The sequence below is a fragment of the Cherax quadricarinatus genome, chromosome 39, assembly GCF_038502225.1.
Source record: "Cherax quadricarinatus isolate ZL_2023a chromosome 39, ASM3850222v1, whole genome shotgun sequence".
Lineage (NCBI taxonomy): Eukaryota > Metazoa > Arthropoda > Malacostraca > Decapoda > Parastacidae > Cherax > Cherax quadricarinatus.
In genome coordinates, this window is record NC_091330.1 from 20,124,206 (window position 1) to 20,148,091 (window position 23,886).

The following is a 23,886-nucleotide window of genomic DNA, read 5'->3' on the forward strand; positions in this document are numbered from 1 at the left end:
GTTGCTGCTGGCTGCACGCAAACCAACATACGAGCCACAGCCCGGCTGATCCGGAACTGACTTTAGGTGCTTGTCCAGTGCCAGCTTGAAGACTGCCAGGGGTCTGTTGGTAATCCCCCTTATGTGTGCTGGGAGGCAGTTGAACAGTCTCGGGCCCCTGACACTTATTGTATGGTCTCTTAACGTGCTAGTGACACCCCTGCTTTTCATTGGGGGGATGGTGCATCGTCTGCCAAGTCTTTTGCTTTCGTAGTGGGTGATTTTCGTGTGCAAGTTCGGTACTAGTCCCTCTAGGATTTTCCAGGTGTATATAATCATGTATCTCTCCCTCCTGCGTTCCAGGGAATACAGGTTTAGGAACCTCAAGCGCTCCCAATAATTGAGGTGTTTTATCTCCGTTCACGGCGCGCATAACGGAGATAAAACACCTCAATTATTGGGAGCGCTTGAGGTTCCTAAACCTGTATTCCCTGGAACGCAGGAGGGAGAGATACATGATTATATACACCTGGAAAATCCTAGAGGGACTAGTACCGAACTTGCACACGAAAATCACCCACTACGAAAGCAAAAGACTTGGCAGACGATGCACCATCCCCCCAATGAAAAGCAGGGGTGTCACTAGCACGTTAAGAGACCATACAATAAGTGTCAGGGGCCCGAGACTGTTCAACTGCCTCCCAGCACACATAAGGGGGATTACCAACAGACCCCTGGCAGTCTTCAAGCTGGCACTGGACAAGCACCTAAAGTCAGTTCCGGATCAGCCGGGCTGATTACTAGAGTCAATTATAGCTGATAATATAAGAAGCCATCTGGATAAGCACAGCTTGATTAATGATACTCAACATGGATTCACGAGAGGCCGTTCCTGCCTAACTAATTTATTAACCTTCTTCAGTAAAGCTTTTGAGGCCGTTGATCATGATAAAGAATTCGATATTGTTTATTTAGATTTTAGTAAGGCTTTTGATAGAGTATCGCACCAGAGACTGTTAAAGAAAGTGGCAGCTCATGGCATTGGGGGAAATGTGCTGTCATGGATCGAGTCATGGCTCACCAACAGGAAGCAGATTTTTATGTTACCCAAGTAATAGCTTTTATATCCTTTTACTCATGTACGAATTAATTGCTCTACCATATTGTATTACTTTTGTCACTACTTCTACTACTACTACTATTACCACCACCACTAGTGAACATCGAAATGGTACCTCACTAGTATTGCACCTCACTCTGAGCCTTTATATACCCTCTGTGTCCATGTATTGTTTGTAATGGCTTGATAAAGCTCCTGGAGGGCGAAACGTTGCCACAATAAAATGTCACATTAGTTGCACTTGTGTCCTTTTACTTTACAGGAAGCAGAGAGTATGCTTAAATGGGGTTAAATCCGAACGGAGATCTCTAATAAGTGGCGTTCCACAGGGATCAGTCTTGGGCTCGTTGTTGTTTATAATATATATCAATGACCTTGATGAGGGAATTACTAGTGATATGAGCAAATTCGCCGATGACTCAAAGATAGGTAAGATAATTGATTCAAACTTAGATGTCACGGAACTTCAGGAGGATTTAGACAAACTCAATTCCTGGTCAGAAAAGTGGCAGATGCAGTTCAATGTAGATAAATGCAAGGTTCTGAAGCTTGGGAGTGTCCATAACCCTAGTACTTATCAGTTAAATAACGTAGAGCTTAGCCATACAGATTGCGAAAAGGATTTGGGGTTATGGTAAGCAGCAACCTTAAACCAAGACAGCAGTGAACATCGAAATGGTATAAAATACCGACAGATTGTTAGGTAAGACACATATGCAACAGTTAGGTATCTTTATTTCGAAACGTTTCGCCTACACAGTAGGCTTCTTCAGTCGAGTACAGAAAAGTTGATAGAAGCAGAAGATACTTGAAGACGATGTAATCAGTCCATCACCCTTAAAGTTTTGAGGTGGTCAGTCCCTCAGTCTGGAGAAGAGCATTGTTCCGTTGTCTGGACTGATTACATCGTCTTCAAGTATCTTCTGCTTCTATCAACTTTTCTGTACTCGACTGAAGAAGCCTACTGTGTAGGCGAAACGTTTCGAAATAAAGATACCTAACTGTTGCATATGTGTCTTACCTAACAAGACAGCAGTGCCTAAGCGTACGTAACAAAGCAAACAGATTACTGGGATTTATATCTAGAAGTGTAAGCAACAGAAGTCCAGCGGTTATTTTACAGCTTTATACATCATTAGTAAGACGACTCACGAAATCGTAATGACACGATTGCTAACAAACCATACCAGTGGCTAACACGACGGTCTGGAGTTTTGAGACTCTCTGGCCGCGGGTGCTGTATAGCGCTTCTTTTTGATTATAATAATAAATCTGACCGCGGGTTCAAATCCCGCCCGTGGTATGGTTTATCATTAGTAAGGCCTCACCTAGATTATGCAGCTCAGTTCTGGTCTCCATATTACAGAATGGCTATAAATTCGCTAGAAAATATCCAGCGTAGAATGACCAAATTAATACATAGCATTAGAAATCTTCCGTACGAAGAACGATTGAAGACTCTTAAACTACATTCACTTGTAAGACGAAGAATGAGGGGAGACATGATCGAAGTGTATAAGTGGAAGATGGGTATTAACAAAGGGGATATAAATAAGGTTTTGAGGATATCACTTCAAGAAAGAACCCGCAATAATGGATTCAAATTAGATAAGTTTTGATTTCGAAAGAATATAGGAAAGTATAGGTTTGGAAATAGGGTAGTTGATGAGTGGAACAGCCTGCCTAGTAGGGTTATTGAAGCTAAAACTTTAGGTAGTTTCAAATTTAGGTTTGATAAATACATGAGTGAGAGGGGTTGGACTTGAGTGAGACTTGCATAATGAGCAAATAGAATCATGAACACTTATTTCTTGGGTAGCATTGAAAATTGGGTTGGGCAAATATTTTGTTAGTGGGAAGGATTGTAAAGGACCTGCCTAGTATGGGCCAACAAGCCTGCTGCAGTGTTCTTCCTTTCTTATGTTCTTAACAAGAAGTCTCAGTGTTGTCTTGCCTGCCTAGCCTTCGGCGTCAGCCTTCGTCGGGTGTAGAATTCTCGCTCTGGCTTGAGCATCAGTGACAAATTTCACTTGTCCTCAACGGCCATACCCCACCGCTCTCTCTGGGACACTTGGATGGGTGACCGCCTGGGAACACCAAATGCCCGGGTTCGATTCCCGGCGGGTGGAAATTCCGACACTTTTCCTTACACCTATTGTCCTCATCAGCAAATAGGTACCTATTCTGATGACCCGCCGGCCACATTACAAGAGGGCCACCTATCAACGGCTTACTTTCAGCCAGCTCCATTTATCCGCTTTGCGGAAAATTCTTTAACGGTTTTTGGTGGGAAACCGGTTACTGAACTCAGGTGGGAGTGTGGGCGTCCCTCTCTGCTGGGGCTTGGCAAGGGGGTCCGCCGGATCTAATTGGAAACTTCAAGTTTCTCTCTCTATTTACAAAGGAGCTTTTGTTCCTTTTCTTTCATCGCCCAGCATTGGGGAACAAATCTTCCTCGTACCATCGAGAAACCGGACTCGATACGGCTTATGTTGTCAGTGGCCCTGATAAACCCAACAAAGAAGTACACAAGTAAATAACAAAAAGGCACAATACCGTGACTGGAACGATACACAAATAACCCGCACAAGCACAATTATTATAGTGTTTTCTTACCGGGACACTCGTCCTCGTCACACATATTCCTGTTGTTAGGTAAGACACATATGCAACAGTTAGGTATCTTTATTTCGAAACGTTTCGCCTACACAGTAGGCTTCTTCAGTCGAGTACAGAAAAGTTGATAGAAGCAGAAGATACTTGAAGACGATGTAATCAGTCCATCACCCCTAAAGTTTTGAGGTGGTCAGTCCCTCAGTCTGGAGAAGAGCATTGTTCCATAGAACAAGTATCTTCTGCTTCTATCAACTTTTCTGTACTCGACTGAAGAAGCCTACTGTGTAGGCGAAATGTTTCGAATTAAAGATACCTAATTAATTAAATGTTAAACCTAAAACCCAATCTAACTTTATTATTTTTTAAATACACTACCTAACAGAATACTCCATTCTACTGAATTTACAACAATGCATGCAACCATATGACCTGTCTTTGTAATACTCACTTGTGCTTTATAGTAATCTGTTTACATTAATGTTTTTCACTGATTTCATCATTGCTTAGTTAATCTTAAGTTAATTTTAAGCCAGCCCGTAATGCTATGCATAGTATAAGTGGCTTTGGCATGCTGCTCATGTCTGTATTTTTTTGTACCTCTGTATGTGTGCTCAAATTATAAATAAATAAATAAATAAATAAATAAATTGTTGCATATGTGTCTTACCTAACAACCTGTCGGTATTTTATACCATTTTAATGTTCAACACATATTCCTGCTAGAAAGTTGGTAGGGGCGCATATATTTGGCTCTGTCTAAGACAAGGGGGGAGCGGGGTCAACTATACCTAATTGCGAACATTTGGTACCTTTTATATTGGAGAAAATTTGTTTAGTTTCCATTACCCAACTAGATTCGGTTAAAATCTTCACTAGACTTGTGTTATGTTTGCATTAGCAGAAAAGATTTTGAGAGGATGTTGATGAGACACCAAAACAGACAGGCCTGGAGAATTGTAGGTCAAAAATACTGAAGGCACATTGACCATATACTGTAACATTATCCAGGTAATTTAGACATTATTTTCTTGTAATCATTTGTGATAAATGGTTTAAAACCGACAAGTTGAAGATTGAGACACTTATGCAACATATGGGAATATTTATTGAAGAAACATTTCGCAACACAGTGTGGACACGGGGGTCGTCCCACAGTTACTAAAAACAACAGACATAGCCCCACTCCACAAAGGGGGCAGTAAAGCAACAGCAAAGAACTACAGACCAATAGCACTAACATCCCATATCATAAAAATCTTTGAAAGGGTCCTAAGAAGCAAGATCACCACCCATCTAGAAACCCATCAGTTACACAACCCAGGGCAACATGGGTTTAGAACAGGTCGCTCCTGTCTGTCTCAACTATTGGATCACTACGACAAGGTCCTAAATGCACTAGAAGACAAAAAGAATGCAGATGTAATATATACAGACTTTGCAAAAGCCTTCGACAAGTGTGACCATGGCGTAATAGCGCACAAAATGCGTGCTAAAGGAATAACAGGAAAAGTCGGTCGATGGATCTATAATTTCCTCACTAACAGAACACAGAGAGTAGTCGTCAACAGAGTAAAGTCCGAGGCAGCTACGGTGAAAAGCTCTGTTCCACAAGGCACGGTACTCGCTCCCATCTTGTTCCTCATCCTCATATCCGACATAGACAAGGATGTCAGCCACAGCACCGTGTCTTCCTTTGCAGATGGCACCTGAATCTGCATGACAGTGTCTTCCATTGCAGACACTGCAAGGCTCCAGGCAGACATCAACCAAATCTTTCAGTGGGCTGCAGAAAACAATATGAAGTTCAACGATGAGAAATTTCAATTACTCAGATATGGTAAACATGAGGAAATTAAATCTTCATCAGAGTACAAAACAAATTCTGGCCACAAAATAGAGCGAAACACCAACGTCAAAGACCTGGGAGTGATTATGTCGGAGGATCTCACCTTCAAGGACCATAACATTGTATCAATCGCATCTGCTAGAAAAATGACAGGATGGATAATGAGAACCTTCAAAACTAGGGAGGCCAAGCCCATGATGACACTCTTCAGGTCACTTGTTCTATCTAGGCTGGAATATTGCTGCACACTAACTGCACCTTTCAAGGCAGGTGAAATTGCCGACCTAGAAAATGTACAGAGAACTTTCACGGCGCGCATAACGGAGATAAAACATCTCAATTACTGGGAGCGCTTGAGGTTCCTAAACCTGTATTCCCTGGAACGCAGGAGGGAGAGATACATGATTATATACACCTGGAAAATCCTAGAGGGACTAGTACCGAACTTGCACACGAAAATCACTCACTACGAAAGCAAAAGACTTGGCAGACGATGCACCATCCCCCCAATGAAAAGCAGGGGTGTCACTAGCACGTTAAGAGACCATACAATAAGTGTCAGGGGCCCGAGACTGTTCAACTGCCTCCCAGCACACATAAGGGGGATTACCAACAGACCCCTGGCAGTCTTCAAGCTGGCACTGGACAAGCACCTAAAGTCAGTTCCTGATCAGCCGGGCTGTGGCTCGTACGTTGGTTTGCGTGCAGCCAGCAGCAACAGCCTGGTTGATCAGGCTCTGATCCACCAGGAGGCCTGGTCACAGACCGGGCTGCGGGGGCGTTGACCCCCGGAACTCTCTCCAGGTAAACTCCAGGTGAAACGTTTCTTCAATAAAGATTCCCATATGTTGCATAAGTGTCTCAATCTTCACTTGTAATCATTGCAGGCACTCATATAACCAGCAGTGTTAAAAGAATGCAAAGCTCTTATTGTCTTTCAATTTCAGGAATGAGTTCCATGTTGCGTCAAGGATTATGTATCAGCCGAGGAATTTTAGTAGCATCGCACTTTCGACTATCACCCACTGATATACGTACACCCCTATATCTCACCCAAATGAAACACACTCCTGTCCAGTACAGAGCATTACCTGTGCGAATGATGGGCACCAGTGCAGGTACAGGCTCATTTGGACCCATGAGCCTCATTTTATTAGTGAGTTACAGTTACGAAATGTTATATCGCTTTGCATACTTGAAAGACGAATGCATAAATAAACTGCTATATTGGGAAAAAAAAATCTTTGAGTCTGTATCCTATACTATTTTGATGTACATTCATTAGTGTAAAGTTGACATTCTATAAAAATACTATAAAGATAACTTCATATAATGTTTCCTGTGCTATCAAAATACACAAGGCATGAAGATACAGTATAATATGTATGCTTCTTATATAGGTTGTGTATATGGAATGAATTAGTTTATGTTCTGCTACGTTAAACATTGTTAGGTAAGACACATATGCAACAATTAGGTATCTTTATTTCGAAACGTTTCGCCTACACAGTAGGCTTCTTCAGTCAAGTACAGAAAAGTTGATAGAAGCAGAAGAGACTTGAAGACGATGTAATCAGTCCATCACCCTTGAAGTTCTGAGGTGGTCAGTCCCTCAGTCTGGAGAAGACTGACCACCTCAAAACTTCAAGGGTGATGGACTGATTACATTGCCTTCAAGTCTTTTCTGCTTCTATCACTTTTCTGTACTCAACTGAAGAAGCCTTCTGTGTAGGCGAAACGTTTCGAAATAAAGATACCTAACTGTTGCATATGTGTCTTACCTAACAACCTGTCGGTATTTTATACCATTTTAATGTTCACATTAAACATTACACATACTTTGAGTGCAGTTAGAGCAAATATTGGTGCTACCTACAAGTTTCCTTGACAGCTGGCTACTCAAAACATTTATCACTTCCCAAACACAAGCCTTGTTAGCATCACTGAACATGCTTTTTTATTAATTTTTACTTCCCCAGATTGTTCCCATTGGTACATTCTGTCTTGGCACATGGCAGGTGCAACGCAGAAAATGGAAACTGAACCTTATAGCAGAGTTAAAAGCAAAGACCACTGTACCTCCTATTGATCTTCCACAGGAGTAAGTTCTAGAAATGTAGGTTAACTAATATCTTCTATATCAAAGTTTATCAACAAAATCTGGCATGGATCAATTTAATACTCACTGTAATACAAGTGTATATTTTCATAACTGCAACACAGCTTAATTCCTGCATTTATATTCTTGGGTTTTTCCTTTGGACATGTAAAACCTGAGATATTATATAATTGTCAAAATTTGAATCTTTTAATATAATTTAGCACAACACTTAGTAGATCAAGTGTTTACATTGAAGCATATATGTGAACAGTATTTAGATAAAGGTAGGGAAGTTTTTATTGCATTTATGGATTTAGAAAAGGCATATGATAGAGTGGATAGTGGAGCAATGTGGCAGATGTTGCAAGTATATGGAATAGGTGGTAAGTTACTAAATGCTGTAAAGAGCTTTTATGAGGACAGTGAGGCTCAGGTTAGAGTGTGTAGAAGAGAGGGAGAATACTTCCCGGTAAAAGTAGGTCTTAGACAGGGATGTGTAATGTCACCATGGTTGTTTAATATATTTATAGATGGGGTTGTAAAAGAAGTAAATGCTAGGGTGTTCGGGAGAGGGGTGGAATTAAATTATGGGGAATCAAATTCAAAATGGGAATTGACACAGTTACTTTTTGCTGATGATACTGTGCTTATGGGAGATTCTAAAGAAAAATTGCAAAGGTTAGTGGATGAGTTTGAGAATGTGTGTAAAGGTAGAAAGTTGAAAGTGAACATAGAAAAGAGTAAGGTGATGAGGGTATCAAATGATTTAGATATAGAAAAATTGGATATCAAATTGGGGAGGAGGAGTATGGAAGAAGTGAATGTTTTCAGATACGTACTTAGGAGTTGACGTGTTGGCGGATGGATTTATGAAGGATGAGGTTAATCATAGAATTGATGAGGGAAAAAAGGTGAGTGGTGCGTTGAGGTATATGTGGAGTCAAAAAACGTTATCTATGGAGGCAAAGAAGGGAATGTATGAAAGTATAGTAGTACCAACACTCTTATATGGATGTGAAGCTTGGGTGGTAAATGCAGCAGCGAGGAGACGGTTGGAGGCAGTGGAGATGTCCTGTCTAAGGGCAATGTATATTATATTATATTATCACACCGGCCGATTCCCACCAAGGCAGGGTGGCCCGAAAAAGAAAAACTTTCACCATCATTCACTCCATCACTGTCTTGCCAGAAGGGTGCTTTACACTACAGTTTTTAAACTGCAACATTAACACCCCTCCTTCAGAGTGCAGGCACTGTACTTCCCATCTCCAGGACTCAAGTCCGGCCTGCCGGTTTCCCTGAATCCCTTCATAAATGTTACTTTGCTCACACTCCAACAGCACGTCAAGTATTAAAAACCATTTGTCTCCATTCACTCCTATCAAACACGCTCACGCATGCCTGCTGGAAGTCCAAGCCCCTCGCACACAAAACCTCCTTTACCCCCTCCCTCCAACCCTTCCTAGGCCGACCCCTACCCCGCCTTCCTTCCACTACAGACTGATACACTCTTGAAGTCATTCTGTTTCGCTCCATTCTCTCTACATGTCCGAACCACCTCAACAACCCTTCCTCAGCCCTCTGGACAACAGTTTTGGTAATCCCGCACCTCCTCCTAACTTCCAAACTACGAATTCTCTGCATTATATTCACACCACACATTGCCCTCAGACATGACATCTCCACTGCCTCCAGCCTTCTCCTTGCTGCAACATTCATCACCCACGCTTCACACCCATATAAGAGCGTTGGTAAAACTATACTCTCATACATTCCCCTCTTTGCCTCCAAGGACAAAGTTCTTTGTCTCCACAGACTCCTAAGTGCACCACTCACTCTTTTTCCCTCATCAATTTTATGATTCACCTCATCTTTCATAGACCCATCCGCTGTGTGGTGTAAATATTATGCAGAAAATTCGGAGTGTGGAAATTAGGAGAAGGTGTGGAGTTAATAAAAGCATTAGTCAGAGGGCAGAAGAGGGGTTGTTGAGGTGGTTTGGTCATTTAGAGAGAATGGATCAAAGTAGAATGACATGGAAAGCATATAAATCTATAGGGGAAGGAAAGAGGGGTAGGGGTCGTCCTCGCAAGGGTTGGAAAGAGGGGGTAAAGGAGGTTTTGTGGGTGAGGGGCTTGGACTTCCAGCAAGCGTGCATGAGCGTGTTAGATAGGAGTGAATGGAGATGAATGATACTTGGGACCTGACGATCTGTTGGAGTGTGAGCAGGGTAATATTTAGTGAAGGGATTCAGGGAAACCGGTTATTTTCATATAGTCGGACTTGAGTCCTGGAGATGGGAAGTACAATGCCTGCACTTTAAAGGAGGGGTTTGGGATATTGGCAGTTTGGAGGGATATGTTGTGTATCTCTATACGTATATGCTTCTAAGTAATGTTAACTAATTTAACCCCTTGACTGTCGCAGCCCCAAATCCTGAGGTGTCTCCTGGTGTCGCAAATTTTCAAAAAAAAAAAAAAAATTTCTTATGAAATGATAGAGAATCTTTTCCTGATTGTAATGACACCAAAAGAACGAAATTTGATGGAAAACTGACAGAATTACGCTTTCGCGAAATTAGTGACCTCGGTGATATTTACGAATCGGCGATTTCGCCCACTTTGAGCCCATTGTTCCAGTCAACCAAACTCATAGCTAATTCTTTAGAACTCCATTTTTTCTATCGATTGAGTACAAGAAACTGCCCATTTACAGATTTCAACTACCCAATAATGTGGTCAGAAATTTGCAATTTGGCCAATTTCACGAAAATTAAAAAATATGAGAATTTCAAAATAGGGTCCAGAATGAACAATGCAGACATTCCTGGCTCTAAAATAACATTTTCTTTGTTCATCAGTCACATCTCCAGGCCCCTCTGATATTACTCTTGCTTTCTATTTTGAATTTTTATTCAAACAAAAAATAGAAGATTTACTGTCATGCAGACTACTGCAATATTATAATAATTGTATAAATAATGTCAACCCATTCATGACTGCATATTAAAATGGCTCCTGGGACATTTATTGAAAAATGACATCATTTGTTTACTTTTGAACATCGGCAAAAATCAAACATTTCCCCTACTTTGAGCTCCATTTCAGGGCTCTTTTCATAGTAAAACCAATCAAAATCACCTCTATTTCTATAATATGTTTTCCATTATATCAAATGAGACCAAGAAAACGAGAATACAACCATAAATACTATACGAAAATAGACCACAAAGTCGGCATTTTAATTAAAAAAACGGATTTTTTTTTTCTCATTATGCACGGCGTGCTGCAGGATTTTTTTTATACGGTGCACACTGACCACACAGACCCATTCTCTCACATGTGGGCCTACCAGCTTTCTCCTGCTTGATTTGAAGCCGCTAGAATTTATGAGTATATAGTGGTCCCCTGGTTTTCGTAGTTCCCGGCACTCTTAAAATTCGCCAATCATAGGGGTATTTTCGTATAAACATGGACTCGCTTTTCATAGGTTGACTCATGAGTCGTAGTTCGTCCGGGACGCGTACCCACTGCGTGAGCCGGGGCGGCAGCCAGTCTGGCATTGTTTACCAGTGAGCAAAGGTCCCCTCACGTGCTCCAGCGAAATATTTCATAATATTCCATTTATTTTAGTGCTTGCAAGTACTAAATACTTTGTATAGAAAGGGGTTTAGTTATAGGTAATACATATTTTAAGAAAAAGAGGATAATTAAGTATACAAGATATGATGTAGGGCGAAATGACAGTAGTTTGTTGGATTATGTATTGGTAGATAAAAGACTGTTGAGTAGACTTCAGGATGTACATGTTTATAGAGGGGCCACAGATATATCAGATCACTTTCTAGTTGTAGCTACACTGAGAGTAAAAGGTAGATGGGATACAAGGAGAATAGAAGCATCAGGGAAGAGAGAGGTGAAGGTTTATAAACTAAAAGAGGAGGCAGTTAGGGTAAGATATAAACACCTATTGGAGGATAGATGGGCTAATGAGAGCATAGGCAATGGGGTCGAAGAGGTATGGGGTAGGTTTAAAAATGTAGTGGTAGAGTGTTCAGCAGAAGTTTGTGGTTACAGGAAAGTGGGTGCGGGAGGGAAGAGGAGCGATTGGTGGAATGATGATGTAAAGAGAGTAGTATGGGAGAAAAAGTTAGCATATGAGAAGTTTTTACAAAGTAGAAGTGATGCAAGGAGGGAAGAGTATATGGAGAAAAAGAGAGAGGTTAAGAGAGTGGTGAAGCAATGTAAAAAGAGAGCAAATGAGAGAGTGGGTGAGATGTTATCAACAAATTTTGTTGAAAATAAGAAAAAGTTTTGGAGTGAGATTAACAAGTTAAGAAAGCCTAGAGAACAAATGGATTTGTCAGTTAAAAATAGCAGAGGAGAGTTATTAAATGGAGAGTTAGAGGTATTAGGAAGATGGAGGGAATATTTTGAGGAATTGTTAAATGTTGATGAAGATAGAGAAGCTGTGATTTTGTGTATAGGGCAAGGAGGAATAACATCTTGTAGGAGTGAGGAAGAGCCAGTTGTGAGTGTGGGGGAAGTTCGTGAGGCAGTAGGTAAAATGAAAAGGGGTAAGGCAGCCGGGATTGATGGGATAAAGATAGAAATGTTAAAAGCAGGTGGGGATATACTTTTGGAGTGGTTGGTGCAATTATTTAATAATTGTATGGAAGAGGGTAAGGTACCTAGGGATTGGCAGAGAGCATGCATAGTTCCTTTGTATAAAGGCAAAGGGGATAAAAGAGAGTGCAAAAATTATAGGGGGATAAGTCTGTTGAGTATACCTGGTATTGTGTATGGTAGAGTTATTATTGAAAGAATTAAGAGTAAGATGGAGAATAGGATAGCAGATGAACAAGGAGGCTTTAGGGAAGGTAGGGGGTGTGTGGACCAGGTGTTTACAGTGAAACATATAAGTGAACAGTATTTAGATAAGGCTAAAGAGGTCTTTGTGGCATTTATGGATTTGGAAAAGGCGTATGAAAGGGTCGATAGGGAGGCAATGTGTCAGATGTTGCAGGTGTATGGTGCAGGAGGTAGGTTACTGAAAGCAGTGAAGAGTTTTTACGAGGATAGTGAGGCTCAAGTTAGAGTATGTAGGAAAGAGGGAAATTATTTCCCAGTAAAAGTAGGCCTTAGACAAGGATGTGTGATGTCACCGTGGTTGTTTAATATATTTATAGATGGGGTTGTAAGAGAAGTAAATGCGAGGGTCTTGGCAAGAGGCGTGGAGTTAAAAGATAAAGAATCACACAAAAAGTGGAGTTGTCACAGTTACTCTTTGCTGATGACACTGTGCTCTTGGGAGATTCTGAAGAGAAGTTGCAGAGATTGGTGGATGAATTTGGCAGGGTGTGCAAAAGAAGAAAATTAAAGGTGAATACAGGAAAGAGTAAGGTTATGAGGATAAAAAGATTAGGTGATGAAAGATTGGATATCAAATTGGAGGGAGAGAGTATGGAGGAGGTGAATGTATTCAGATATTTGGGAGTGGACGTGTCAGCGGATGGGTCTATGAAAGATGAGGTGAATCATAGAATTGATGAGGGGAAAAGGGTGAGTGGTGCACTTAGGAGTCTGTGGAGACAAAGAACTTTGTCCTTGGAGGCAAAGAGGGGAATGTATGAGAGTATAGTTTTACCAACGCTCTTATATGGGTGTGAAGCATGGGTGATGAATGTTGCAGCGAGGAGAAGGCTGGAGGCAGTGGAGATGTCATGTCTGAGGGCAATGTGTGGTGTGAATATAATGCAGAGAATTCGTAGTTTGGAAGTTAGGAGGAGGTGCGGGATTACCAAAACTGTTGTCCAGAGGGCTGAGGAAGGGTTGTTGAGGTGGTTCGGACATGTAGAGAGAATGGAGCGAAACAGAATGACTTCAAGAGTGTATCAGTCTGTAGTGGAAGGAAGGCGGGGTAGGGGTCGGCCTAGGAAAGGTTGGAGAGAGGGGGTAAAGGAGGTTTTGTGTGCAAGGGGCTTGGACTTCCAGCAGGCATGCGTGAGCGTGTTTGATAGGAGTGAATGGAGACAAATGGTTTTTAATACTTGACGTGCTGTTGGAGTGTGAGCAAAGTAACATTTATGAAGGGGTTCAGGGAAACCGGCAGGCCGGACTTGAGTCCTGGAGATGGGAAGTACAGTGCCTGCACTCTGAAGGAGGGGTGTTAATGTTGCAGAGTAAAAACTGTAGTGTAAAGCACCCTTCTGGCAAGACAGTGATGGAGTGAATGATGGTGAAAGTTTTTCTTTTTCGGGCCACCCTGCCTTGGTGGGAATTGGCCAGTGTGGTAGTAAAAAAAAAATAATAAAAAGTACTAAATAAGCTACCATGGCTCCAAAGAAAGCTCCTAGGGCCAAGCCTGTGGTAAAGAAGGTGAGAAATACGATTGAATTCAAGAAAACCATCATTGAACAATATGAAAGTGGTACAAGTGTGGCCGAACTGTCCAGGATGTATAAGAAACCCTACACAACCTTATGTTCCATAGTGCCCAAGAAAAAGGAAATAAAGGATGCTGTTGTTGCAAAGGGAGTAATTATGCTGACAAAAATGAGATCACCAGTACTGGAAGAGGTTGAGAAGTTATTATTGGTGTGGATAAATGAGAAACAATTAGCAGGAGATACTCTTATGACTTCCATTATTTGTGAAAAGGCTAGGCAGTTGCATGAAGATTTGGTAAAGAAATTGCCTGCAACTAGTGGTGATGTGAGTGGATTTAAGGCCAGCAAAGGCTGGTTTGAGAGATTTAAGAACCGTACTGGCATATACAGTGTGGTAAGGCATGGTGAGGCTGCCAGTTCAGACCACAAGGCGGCTGAAAAATATGTGCATGAATTCCAGGAGTACATAGAGGCTGAAGGACTGAAACCTGAACAAGTGTTCAATTGTGATGAAACAGGCCTCTTTTGGAAGAAAATGCCAAAGAGGACCTTCATTACACAAGAGGAAAAGGCGATGCCAGGACACAAGCCTGTGAAAGACAGGCTGACGCTAATGTTCTGTGCTAATGCTAGTGGGGATTTCAAAGTGAAGCCATTACTAGTGTACCATTCTGAAAATCCCAGAGTGTTCAGGAAAAACAATGTTATGAAGAGAAAATTGTGTGTGTTTTGGAAATCTAATAGTAATGCATGGGTCACGAGGGAAATTTTCGTCGAGTGGTTCAATGAAGTGTTTGGCCCTAGTGTGAAGGAGTATCTCCTGGAAAAGAAATTGGATCTCAAGTGCGTGCTAGTAATGGACAATGCACCTGCTCATCTTCCAAACTTGGATGACCTAATTTCCGAGGAGTTTGGGTTCATCACAGTAAAGTTCTTGCCCCCAAATACCACTCCTCTCCTCCAACCCATGGACCAGCAGGTTATTGCAAACTTTAAAAAACTCTACACAAAAGCAATGTTTCACAGGTGCTTGACTGTGACCACAGAAACTCACTTGACCCTAAGGGAATTTTGGAGAGAACACTTCAGCATCCTCCACTGCATAACCCTTATAGGTATGGCTTGGGAGGGAGTGACTACCAGGACTTTGAACTCTGCCTGGAGAAAATTGTGGCCAGATTGTGTCGACAAGAGGGATTTTGAAGGATTTGGGACTGACCCTAATGAGCCTGTGTCTGTTGTAAAATCAATTGTGGCACTGAGGAGTTCCATGGGGTTGGATGTGAGTTTGGAGGATGTGGAAGAATTGGTGGAAGACCACAATGAAGAGCTCACCACTGAGGAGCTGCAAGAGCTTCAGCAGGAAGAGCAACACATCGCAGCTCAGAATCTTGTGGCCCGGTGGCCTGGTGGCTAAAGCTCCCGCTTCACACACGGAGGGCCCGGGTTCGATTCCCGGCGGGTGGAAACATTTCGACACGTTTCCTTACACCTGTTGTCCTGTTCACCTAGCAGCAAATAGGTACCTGGGTATTAGTCGACTGGTGTGGGTCGCATCCTGGGGGACAAGATTAAGGACCCCAATGGAAATAAGTTAGACAGTCCTCGATGACGCACTGACTTTCTTGGGTTATCCTGGGTGGCTAACCCTCCGGGGTTAAAAATCCGAACGAAATCTTATCTTATCTTATCTTATCTGAGGAGGAGGAAGAGAGATGGAAGAAGGTGCCTTCTTCAGAAATTAAAGAGATTTTTACTATGTGGGGTAAGATGGAAAGCTTTATGGAGAAACATCACCCTAACAAGGTTGTTGCAAGCCAGGTTGGCAACATGTACAGTGACAAAGTCTTGGGCCATTTTAGGGAAGTGTTAAAGAGATGCCAGAAACAGAGCTCTCTCCACAGTTATTTTGTGAGACAGGACTCCAGTGACTCTCAAGGTGGTCCTAGTGGCATTAAGAAACAGAGAAGAGAAGCAACCCCAGAAAAGCAAATGGTACCTGAGGTGTTGATGGAAGGGGATTCCCCTTCCAAACTATAAACAATCCACTCTCTCTCCTCCTCCAGTCTCCCATACACTAAGAAGAATCTCCAATAAAGGTAAGTGTTATGCTGTTAATGTTTCATTCATCATTTCCCATTGTATTGTTTATGTACTACATGTATATTTCATGATAAAAATTTTTTTGTTTTAATACTTCTGGGTGTCAGGAACGGATTAATTGTATTTACATTATTTCTTATGGGGAAAGTTGATTCATAAATCGTAAATTTCGTTTATAGTAACGGCTCCAGGAATGGATTAATTACGAAAAACGAGGGACCACTGTATATTTATGGCAAAAATGGTGGCTTGTAAGACGTATATATATGACCAAAACAGTCAAAGGGTTAAATATAATTACCAAATTACAGTATGTCATGTAGTTTGGTTTGGCATTTTCATTATATTCTACAAATATTGAAGTATACAAGAAGAAAGTTGAAAGTGAACATAGATAAGAGTAAGGTGATGAGGATATCAAACGATTTAGATAAGGAAAAATTGGATATCAGATTTGAGGGAGGGCGTATGGAAGAAGTGAATGTGTTCCAATATTTGGGAGTAGATTTGTCAGTGGATGGGTTTATGAAGGACAAGGTAAACTATAGAATTGATGAAGGAAAAAAGGTGGGTGGTGCGTTGAGGTATTTTGTGGAGACAAAAAACGTTATCCATGGAGGCAAAGAAGGGAATGTATAGGAGTATAGTGGTACCAACACTTATGAGTGTGAAGCATGGGTTGTCAGTGTTGTAGCGAGAAGGAGGCTGGAGGCGGTGGAGATGTAGTGTCAAAGAGCAATGTGTGGAGTGTAACGCCCCCGCGGCCCGGTCTGTGACCAGGCCTATTATGCAGCAAAAACGTTCGTATTTAGGTGTTGTCCAAGCTTGAAGACTGCCAGGGGTAGTGAGGTGTGGACACTTATTGTATGGTCTACTAAAATTGTATAATTCAGAGGGCTGAAGAGGGGTTGTTGAGGTGAGAAACCTTTAATTGGTCATTTAGAGAGGTGCTGTTAGAGTGCAAATATAGGATAAACTTGAAGAATCATGGTGTCCCTATTTTGAAGGTTCTCATCTGTAGTGCGAGTGGAAGGAGGGTTAGGGAGGGCTGTCATGGAGGCTGGAAAAATAGGATGGAGGGTATAAATCTGTAGTGGAGTGGAGGAGGGTTAGGGGCTGTCATGGGAAAGGATGGAGGGAGGGGCTAAAAGAGGCTTTGTGTGCAAGGGGCCTGGACATGCAGCAGGCATGTGTGAGTGTATTAGGAGTGAATGGAGACAAATGGTTTTTGGGACCAGATGAGCTGTTGGAGTGTGAACAGGGTAATATTTTGTGAAGGGATTCAGGAAAACCAGTTAACCAGGTGGGAAGTACAATGACTGCACCTCATAGGAGGGGTTTGGGATATTTGCTCTTTAGAATGATGTCTGAACTGTCTTATCTGGGTGCCTCTGCAAAGACAGTGATAAGTGTGAATGATGGTGAATGGTTTCTTTTTTTGTGGAGGGGTCACCCTGCATCGGTGGGAGATGACCAGCATGTTAAAATAAAAAAAATGAAGTTTTCAACTCTATAAATATACACATTTTTTTTTCAGCATGCCAGGCATCTCCCACTTAGGTAGGGTGACCAAAAAAATAATAAAAAAAGAAACACTGTCACCATCATTCACACTATCACTGTCTTTGCAAAGGGATGCAGATACATCAGTTCAGATGGCCCTCTAAAGAGCAAATATCCCAAACCCCTCCTTTAAGGTGCAGTCATTGTACTTCCCACCTCCAGGACTAATGTCCGGCTAACCCATTCCCTAAATCCCTTCACAAAATATTTCCTTGCTCACATTTCAACAACTTGTCAAGTCCCAAAAACCATTTGTCTTTGCTCACTCCTATCTAACACACACATGCCTGCTGTATGTCCATGCCCCATGCACACATAGTCTTTTTTATCCCTCCTTCCATCCCTTCTTAGAATGACCCCTATCCCTCCTTCCCTCCACTACAGATTTAGACATCCTATTTTGATCTGATGAGTAAGTAAAGGGATTACCTTTTCTAGACTATTTATTGTCTTTATTGTTCTCAGAGTTGTTGCTACTGCAGCTTGGTCTCGTGCCAGATCCCCAAATTTGAAAGGAATTATAGGAATATGAATTATTAAGAAACACACAGAAAAGTAAAGATTATTGCATACAAAATGTGGAAATTAGGAAAAGGTGTGGAGTTAATAAAAGTATTAGTCAGAGGGCAGAAGAGGGGTTGTTGAGGTGGTTTGGTCATTTAAAGAGAATGGATCAAAGTAGAATGACATGGAAAGCATATAAATCTATAGGGGAAGGAAGGCAGGGTAGGGGTCGTCCTCGAAAGGGTTGGAGAGAGGGGGTAAAGGAGGTTTTGTGGGCAAGGGACTTGGACTTCCAGCAAGCGTGCGTGAGCATGTTAGATAGGAGTGAATGGAGACGAATGATACTTGGGACCTGACGATCTGTTGGAGTGTGAGCAGGATAATATTTAGTGAAGGGATTCGGGGAAACCGGTTATTTTCATATAGTCGGACTTGAGTCCTGGAAATGGGAAGTACAATGCCTGCACTTTAAAGGAGGAGTTTGGGATATTGGCAGTTTGGAGGGATATGTTGTGTATCTTTATATGTGTATGCTTCTAAACTGTTGTATTCTGAGCACCTCTGCAAAAACAGTGATAATGTGTGAGTGTGGTGAAAGTGTTGAATGATGATGAAAGTGCAGTGGACCCCCGCATAACGATTACCTCCGAATGCGACCAATTATGTAAGTGTATTTATGTAAGTGCGTTTGTACGTGTATGTTTGGGGGTCTGAAAGGAATAATCTACTTCACAATATTCCTTATGGGAATAAATTCGGTCAGTACTGGCACCTGAACATACTTATGGAGTGAAAAAATATCGTTAACCGGGGGTCCACTGTATTTTCTTTTTAGGGATTTTCTTTCTTTTTTGGGTCACCCTGCCTCGGTGGAAGACGGCCGACTTGTTGGAAAAAAAAAAAAATGTAAATGGAATATTGTAGGTTTTACCTGTCATCTTATATGCTCAGAATACAGGATAAAAATCATCAGTCAGCCGGAGGCTGTGTTTATTTCACACAATTACGTAAGAGTATTACAGTACCTTCCTTGGTGGTTGTTGTCTTCTAACTTACAACCTTCCATAAGACATGAAACAGAATGACAAAATATTGATGTCTTCAGCTGGTGAGCAACTATGAGGGTCAAAAAAAAAAAAAAAAGAAACATTCAATATGACATAAGGCATATACTGTACCTCACAATATTTTAACATCTGATATAATATCTTGTTATAAATTGTTTGTATGTACTCCAAGTGAAAGTAGAGAAAAATCCCTCTTCCATAAACAATGCGTGCTGAGAACAAGGGGTTAGTAATCCCTTCTGTATAAATTGCTAAATGTAAAAAGAAGAAAACTTTATGTTTCTTCTCTTTTGGGTCACCCTTCCTCGGTTAGAGACAGCCATTGTGTTAAAAAAAATAATGGTTTATAAATGTTATTTTGTAGGTAGTAGGTTGGTAAACAGCAACTGCCCAGGGAGGTACTGCCGTCTTGCCAAGTGAGTGTAAAACTGAATCCTGTAATTGTTTTACATGATAGTAGGATTGCTGGTGATTTTTTCTGTCTCTTAAACATGCAAGATTTCAGGTACATCTTGCTACTTCTACTTACACTTAGGTCACACTATACATACATGTACAAGCATATATATACACACCCCTCTGGGTTTTCTTCTATTTTCTTTCTAGTTCTTGTTCTTGTTTATTTCCTCTTATCTCCATGGGGAAGTGGAACAGAATTCTTCTTTCGTAAGCCATGCGTGTTGTAAGAGGCAACTAAAATGCCAGGAGCAAGGGCCTAGTAACCCCTTCTCCTGTATAAATTACTAAATTTAAAAAGAGAAACTTTAGTTTTTCTTTTTGGGCCACCCTGCCTTGGTGGGATACGGCCGGTTTGTTCAAAAAAAAAAAATGTTATTGTCTCCATGGGAAAGTGGAACAGAATTCTTCCTTCATAAGCCATGCATGTCATAAGAGGCAACTAAAATGCCAGGAGCAAGAGGCTAGTAACCTCTTCTCCTGTATGTACTACTAAAGTCAAAAAGAGAAACTTTCATTTTTTTTTTTTTGGGGGGGGGGGCACCCTGCTTTGGTGGGATACGGCCGGTTTGTTTAAAGAATGAAAGAAAAATTTTATTTTGTACAGTTCTGTAATACCTGATCAAGTCATTATGCATGTAATGCTTTATTATCATCCTCATATTGTGTTACACAATCCTTGTTGATCATGCACTAAATTTTTCTCATGGTTTCATGTGACATACTTGAAACTGGTTTCAAAAGATTTTCTTCCCTTACAACTGGCCTGGAGCCAGGCTTGCTTGATTGCCTTTTCAACCAGTCTGTTGGTGTTGATAGCCTACTGGCTCAAATATCCATCACAGCCCAGTGAAGGTAGTAATCCAATTTCCTCTTGAAAACTGCACTTGTTTGACAATACAGTGGACCCCCGGTATTCGATATTAATCCGTTCCTGAGAGCTCATCAAATATCGAAAAGCGAATCAATTTTCCCAATAAAAAATAATGGAAATCAAATTAATCCGTGCAAGACACCCAAAAGTATGAAAAAAAAATTTTTACCACACGAAATATTAAGTTTAACCCTTTCAGGGTCCAAGGCCCAAATCTGGAGTCACGCACCAGTGTCCAAGAATTTTCAAAAAAAAAATTTGTTATTTTTTCTTATGAAATCGTAGAGAATCTTTTTGTGAAGGTAATAAAACAAAAAGTACGAAATTTGGTGGAAAATTGACGAAATTATGCTCTCGCGAATTTTGATGTATCAGCGATATTTACGAATCGGCGATTTTGCCGACTTTGACTCCCATTTTAGGCCAATTACATTATTCCAATCAACCAAATTCTTAGCTATTTCACTAGTATTACTTCTATTCTATCGATTGAGCACAAGAAATCGCCAAGTCAACTGTTTCAACTACAAAATAAAGTGATCGGAAATTGTTAATTTGGCCACTTTAACACAAAGTTCAAAATATTCCAATTTCAAAATAGGGTCCAGAATGAACAATGTAGGCATTCCTGGCACTAAACTAACATTTCCTCTGTTCATTAGTTATGTTTTGAGGCTTTACAAATAAATTCCATTTTGATTTTTTATTCACATAATGAATTTTTATTCACACCAAAAAATAGAAGATTTACTGTTATGCAATACTGTAATAATTGTATAAATATCATCACCATATTTGTGAATGTATATTAGACCCACCAGCTGATGTGTATTAGACGTGTGAGGTCGTTTGTTTACTCTTGAATATCGGCAAAAATTTAACATTTCCGCTAATTTGAGCTCGGTTTCAAGCCATTTCCAGTGCTAAAACCAATCAAAATCATCTCTATTTCTGTAATATGTCTTCCATTCTATCAAATGAGACCAAGAAATCGCAAATACAACTATAAAAAACATACGAAAAAACACTGCAAAGTTGCTGTTTTAATCGAAAAATCATGATTTCATTTTTTTTCTCTCATTATTCACAGTGTGCTGCAGGATCTGTTTTATGGGGTGCACACATACCACATAGATGTATTCTCTCATATCTAGGCCCAAATGTACCACTCACAGTTTATCAGAGTGAGCTGAGCTCATGGCGTAGATCTACGGTTTGGACCCTGAACGTAAAGCCGTAGATCTACGGGACGGACCCTGAAAGGGTTAATGCAATAGAATAGTTACAGTAACAACAATAACAATAGAATAATAACAATAGAATAATTGGCACTTGCCTTTAATGAAGATCTGGTGATGATTGATGGGATGGGAGGAGGGGAGAGTGTCGAAGTTGTTATTGTTTAGAAGGGGAATCCCCTTTCATTAGGACTTGAGGTAGCAAGTCCTTTTCTGGGGTTACTTCCCTTCTTTTAATGCCACTAGGACCAGCTTGAGAGTCACTGGACTTCTGTCGCACAACATATCTGTCCATAGAGGCCTGTACCTCTCGTTCCTTTATGACTTTCCTAAAGTGTTTAACAACATTGTCAGTGTAATAGTCACCAGCACGGCTTGCAATACCTGTGTTAGGGTGAGTGTCATCAAAAAAGGTTTGTACTTTAAGCCACATTGCACACATTTCCTTAATCTTTGAAGTAGGCAACTTCCTCAATTTCTCTATCCCCTCCTCTGAAGCATTTTCCTCAGGTCTGGCCTCTTGCTGTTGAAGATGATCTAGCAGCTCATCAGTGGTTAGTTCATCATTGTTCTCCTCCACCAACTCTTCCACATCCTCCCCACTAACCTCCAACCCCAAGGACTTCCCCAATGCCACAATGGATTCTTCAACTGGCATAGGATTCCCAGGGTTAGCCTCAAACCCTTCAAAATCCCTTTTGTCTACACATTCTGGCCACAGTTTTTTCCAAGCAGAGTTCAGGGTCCTCTTAGTCACTCCCTTCCAAGCCGTACCTATAAGGTTTATACAATTGAGGATATTAAAGTGATCCTTCCAAAACTCTTTTAGAGTCAGTTGAGTTTCTGTGGCCACTATAAAGCACTTTTGAAACATAGCTTTTGTGTACAGTTTCTTGAAGTTGGAAATGACTTGCTGGTCCATGGGCTGCAGGAGAGGAGTGGTATTAGGAGGCAAAAACTTGACCTTAATGAAGCTCATGTTCCCAGAGAGTCGCTCTGCCAAGTCTGTAGGATGACCAGGAGCATTGTCTAATACCAGGAGGCACTTAAGGTCTAATTTCTTTTCAATTAGGTAATTTTTCACAGTGGGGGCAAATGCATGGTGTAACCAGTCACAGAAAAAGTCCCTAGTGACCCATGCCTTACTGTTTGCCCTCCACATCACACACAAATTAGCCTTGAGGACATTGTTTTTCCTGAACACTCTGGGAGTTTCTGAGTGATACACCAATAAAGGCTTCACTTTGCAATCACCACTAGCATTGGCGCACATCAACAGAGTAAGCCTGTCTTTCATAGGCTTATGTCCTGGGAGTGCCTTTTCCTCCTGAGTAATGTAGGTCCTGCTTGGCATTTTCTTCCAAAACAGGCCTGTTTTGTCGCAATTAAACACTTGTTCAGGTTTAAATTCTTCACTGTCTATGTAATCCTTGAATTCCTTCACATATTTTTCAGCTGCTTTTTGGTCTGAACTGGTAGCCTCACCATGCCTAATCACACTATGTATGCCACTACGATTCTTAAATCTTTCAAACCAACCTTTGCTGGCCTTAAATTCACTCACATCAGCACTAGTTGCAGGCAATTTTTTTACCAAATCGTCATGCAACTGCCTAGCCTTTTCACAAATGATCGCTTGAGAGATGCTATCTCCTGCTATTTGTTTTTCATTTATCCACACCAATAACAGTCTCTGGACATCTTCTAACACTTGCTGTTGCTGTTTCGTAATCACAGTTGCACCTTTTGCAAGAACAGCTTCCTTGATTGTCGTTTTCCTGGTCACTATAGTAGAGATGGTTGATTGGGGTTTACTATACAACCTGGCCAGCTCTGACACATGCACTCCACTTTCGTACTTTGCAATTATCTCTTTCTTCATTTCAATAGTCGTTATCACCTTTTTTTCTCAAAGGGTTGGCACTAGAAGCTTTCTTGGGGCCCATGGTGACTTATTTTGCAGAAACAAGCACCAAAAACAGTGATAATATGGAATGTACTGAATGTATCCTTAGATGTGCGCACACTGCC

General features: G+C 41.1%; 1 protein-coding gene across 6 annotated transcripts in view; it reads left to right on the forward strand.

Annotated features, from left to right (window-relative positions):
- The first annotated feature begins 3,504 nt into the window (after positions 1–3,504).
- Positions 3,505–23,886, forward strand: part of Surf1 (surfeit locus protein 1) — a 41,925-nt gene continuing 21,543 nt past the window's right edge. The window contains exons 1-4 of one of the 6 annotated variants that reach the window (XM_070092503.1): positions 3,590–3,754; positions 4,614–4,723; positions 6,509–6,717; positions 7,541–7,662. In XM_070092503.1, coding sequence (XP_069948604.1) covers positions 6,511–6,717; positions 7,541–7,662 — 329 coding nt within the window. In that variant the 5' untranslated portion in view covers positions 3,590–3,754; positions 4,614–4,723; positions 6,509–6,510. Of the gene's footprint in view, positions 3,755–4,613; positions 4,724–6,508; positions 6,718–7,540; positions 7,663–23,886 lie in introns of all 6 variants that reach the window. The other 5 variants (XM_070092502.1, XM_070092505.1, XM_070092504.1 and 2 more) reach the window with 5 other exon arrangements.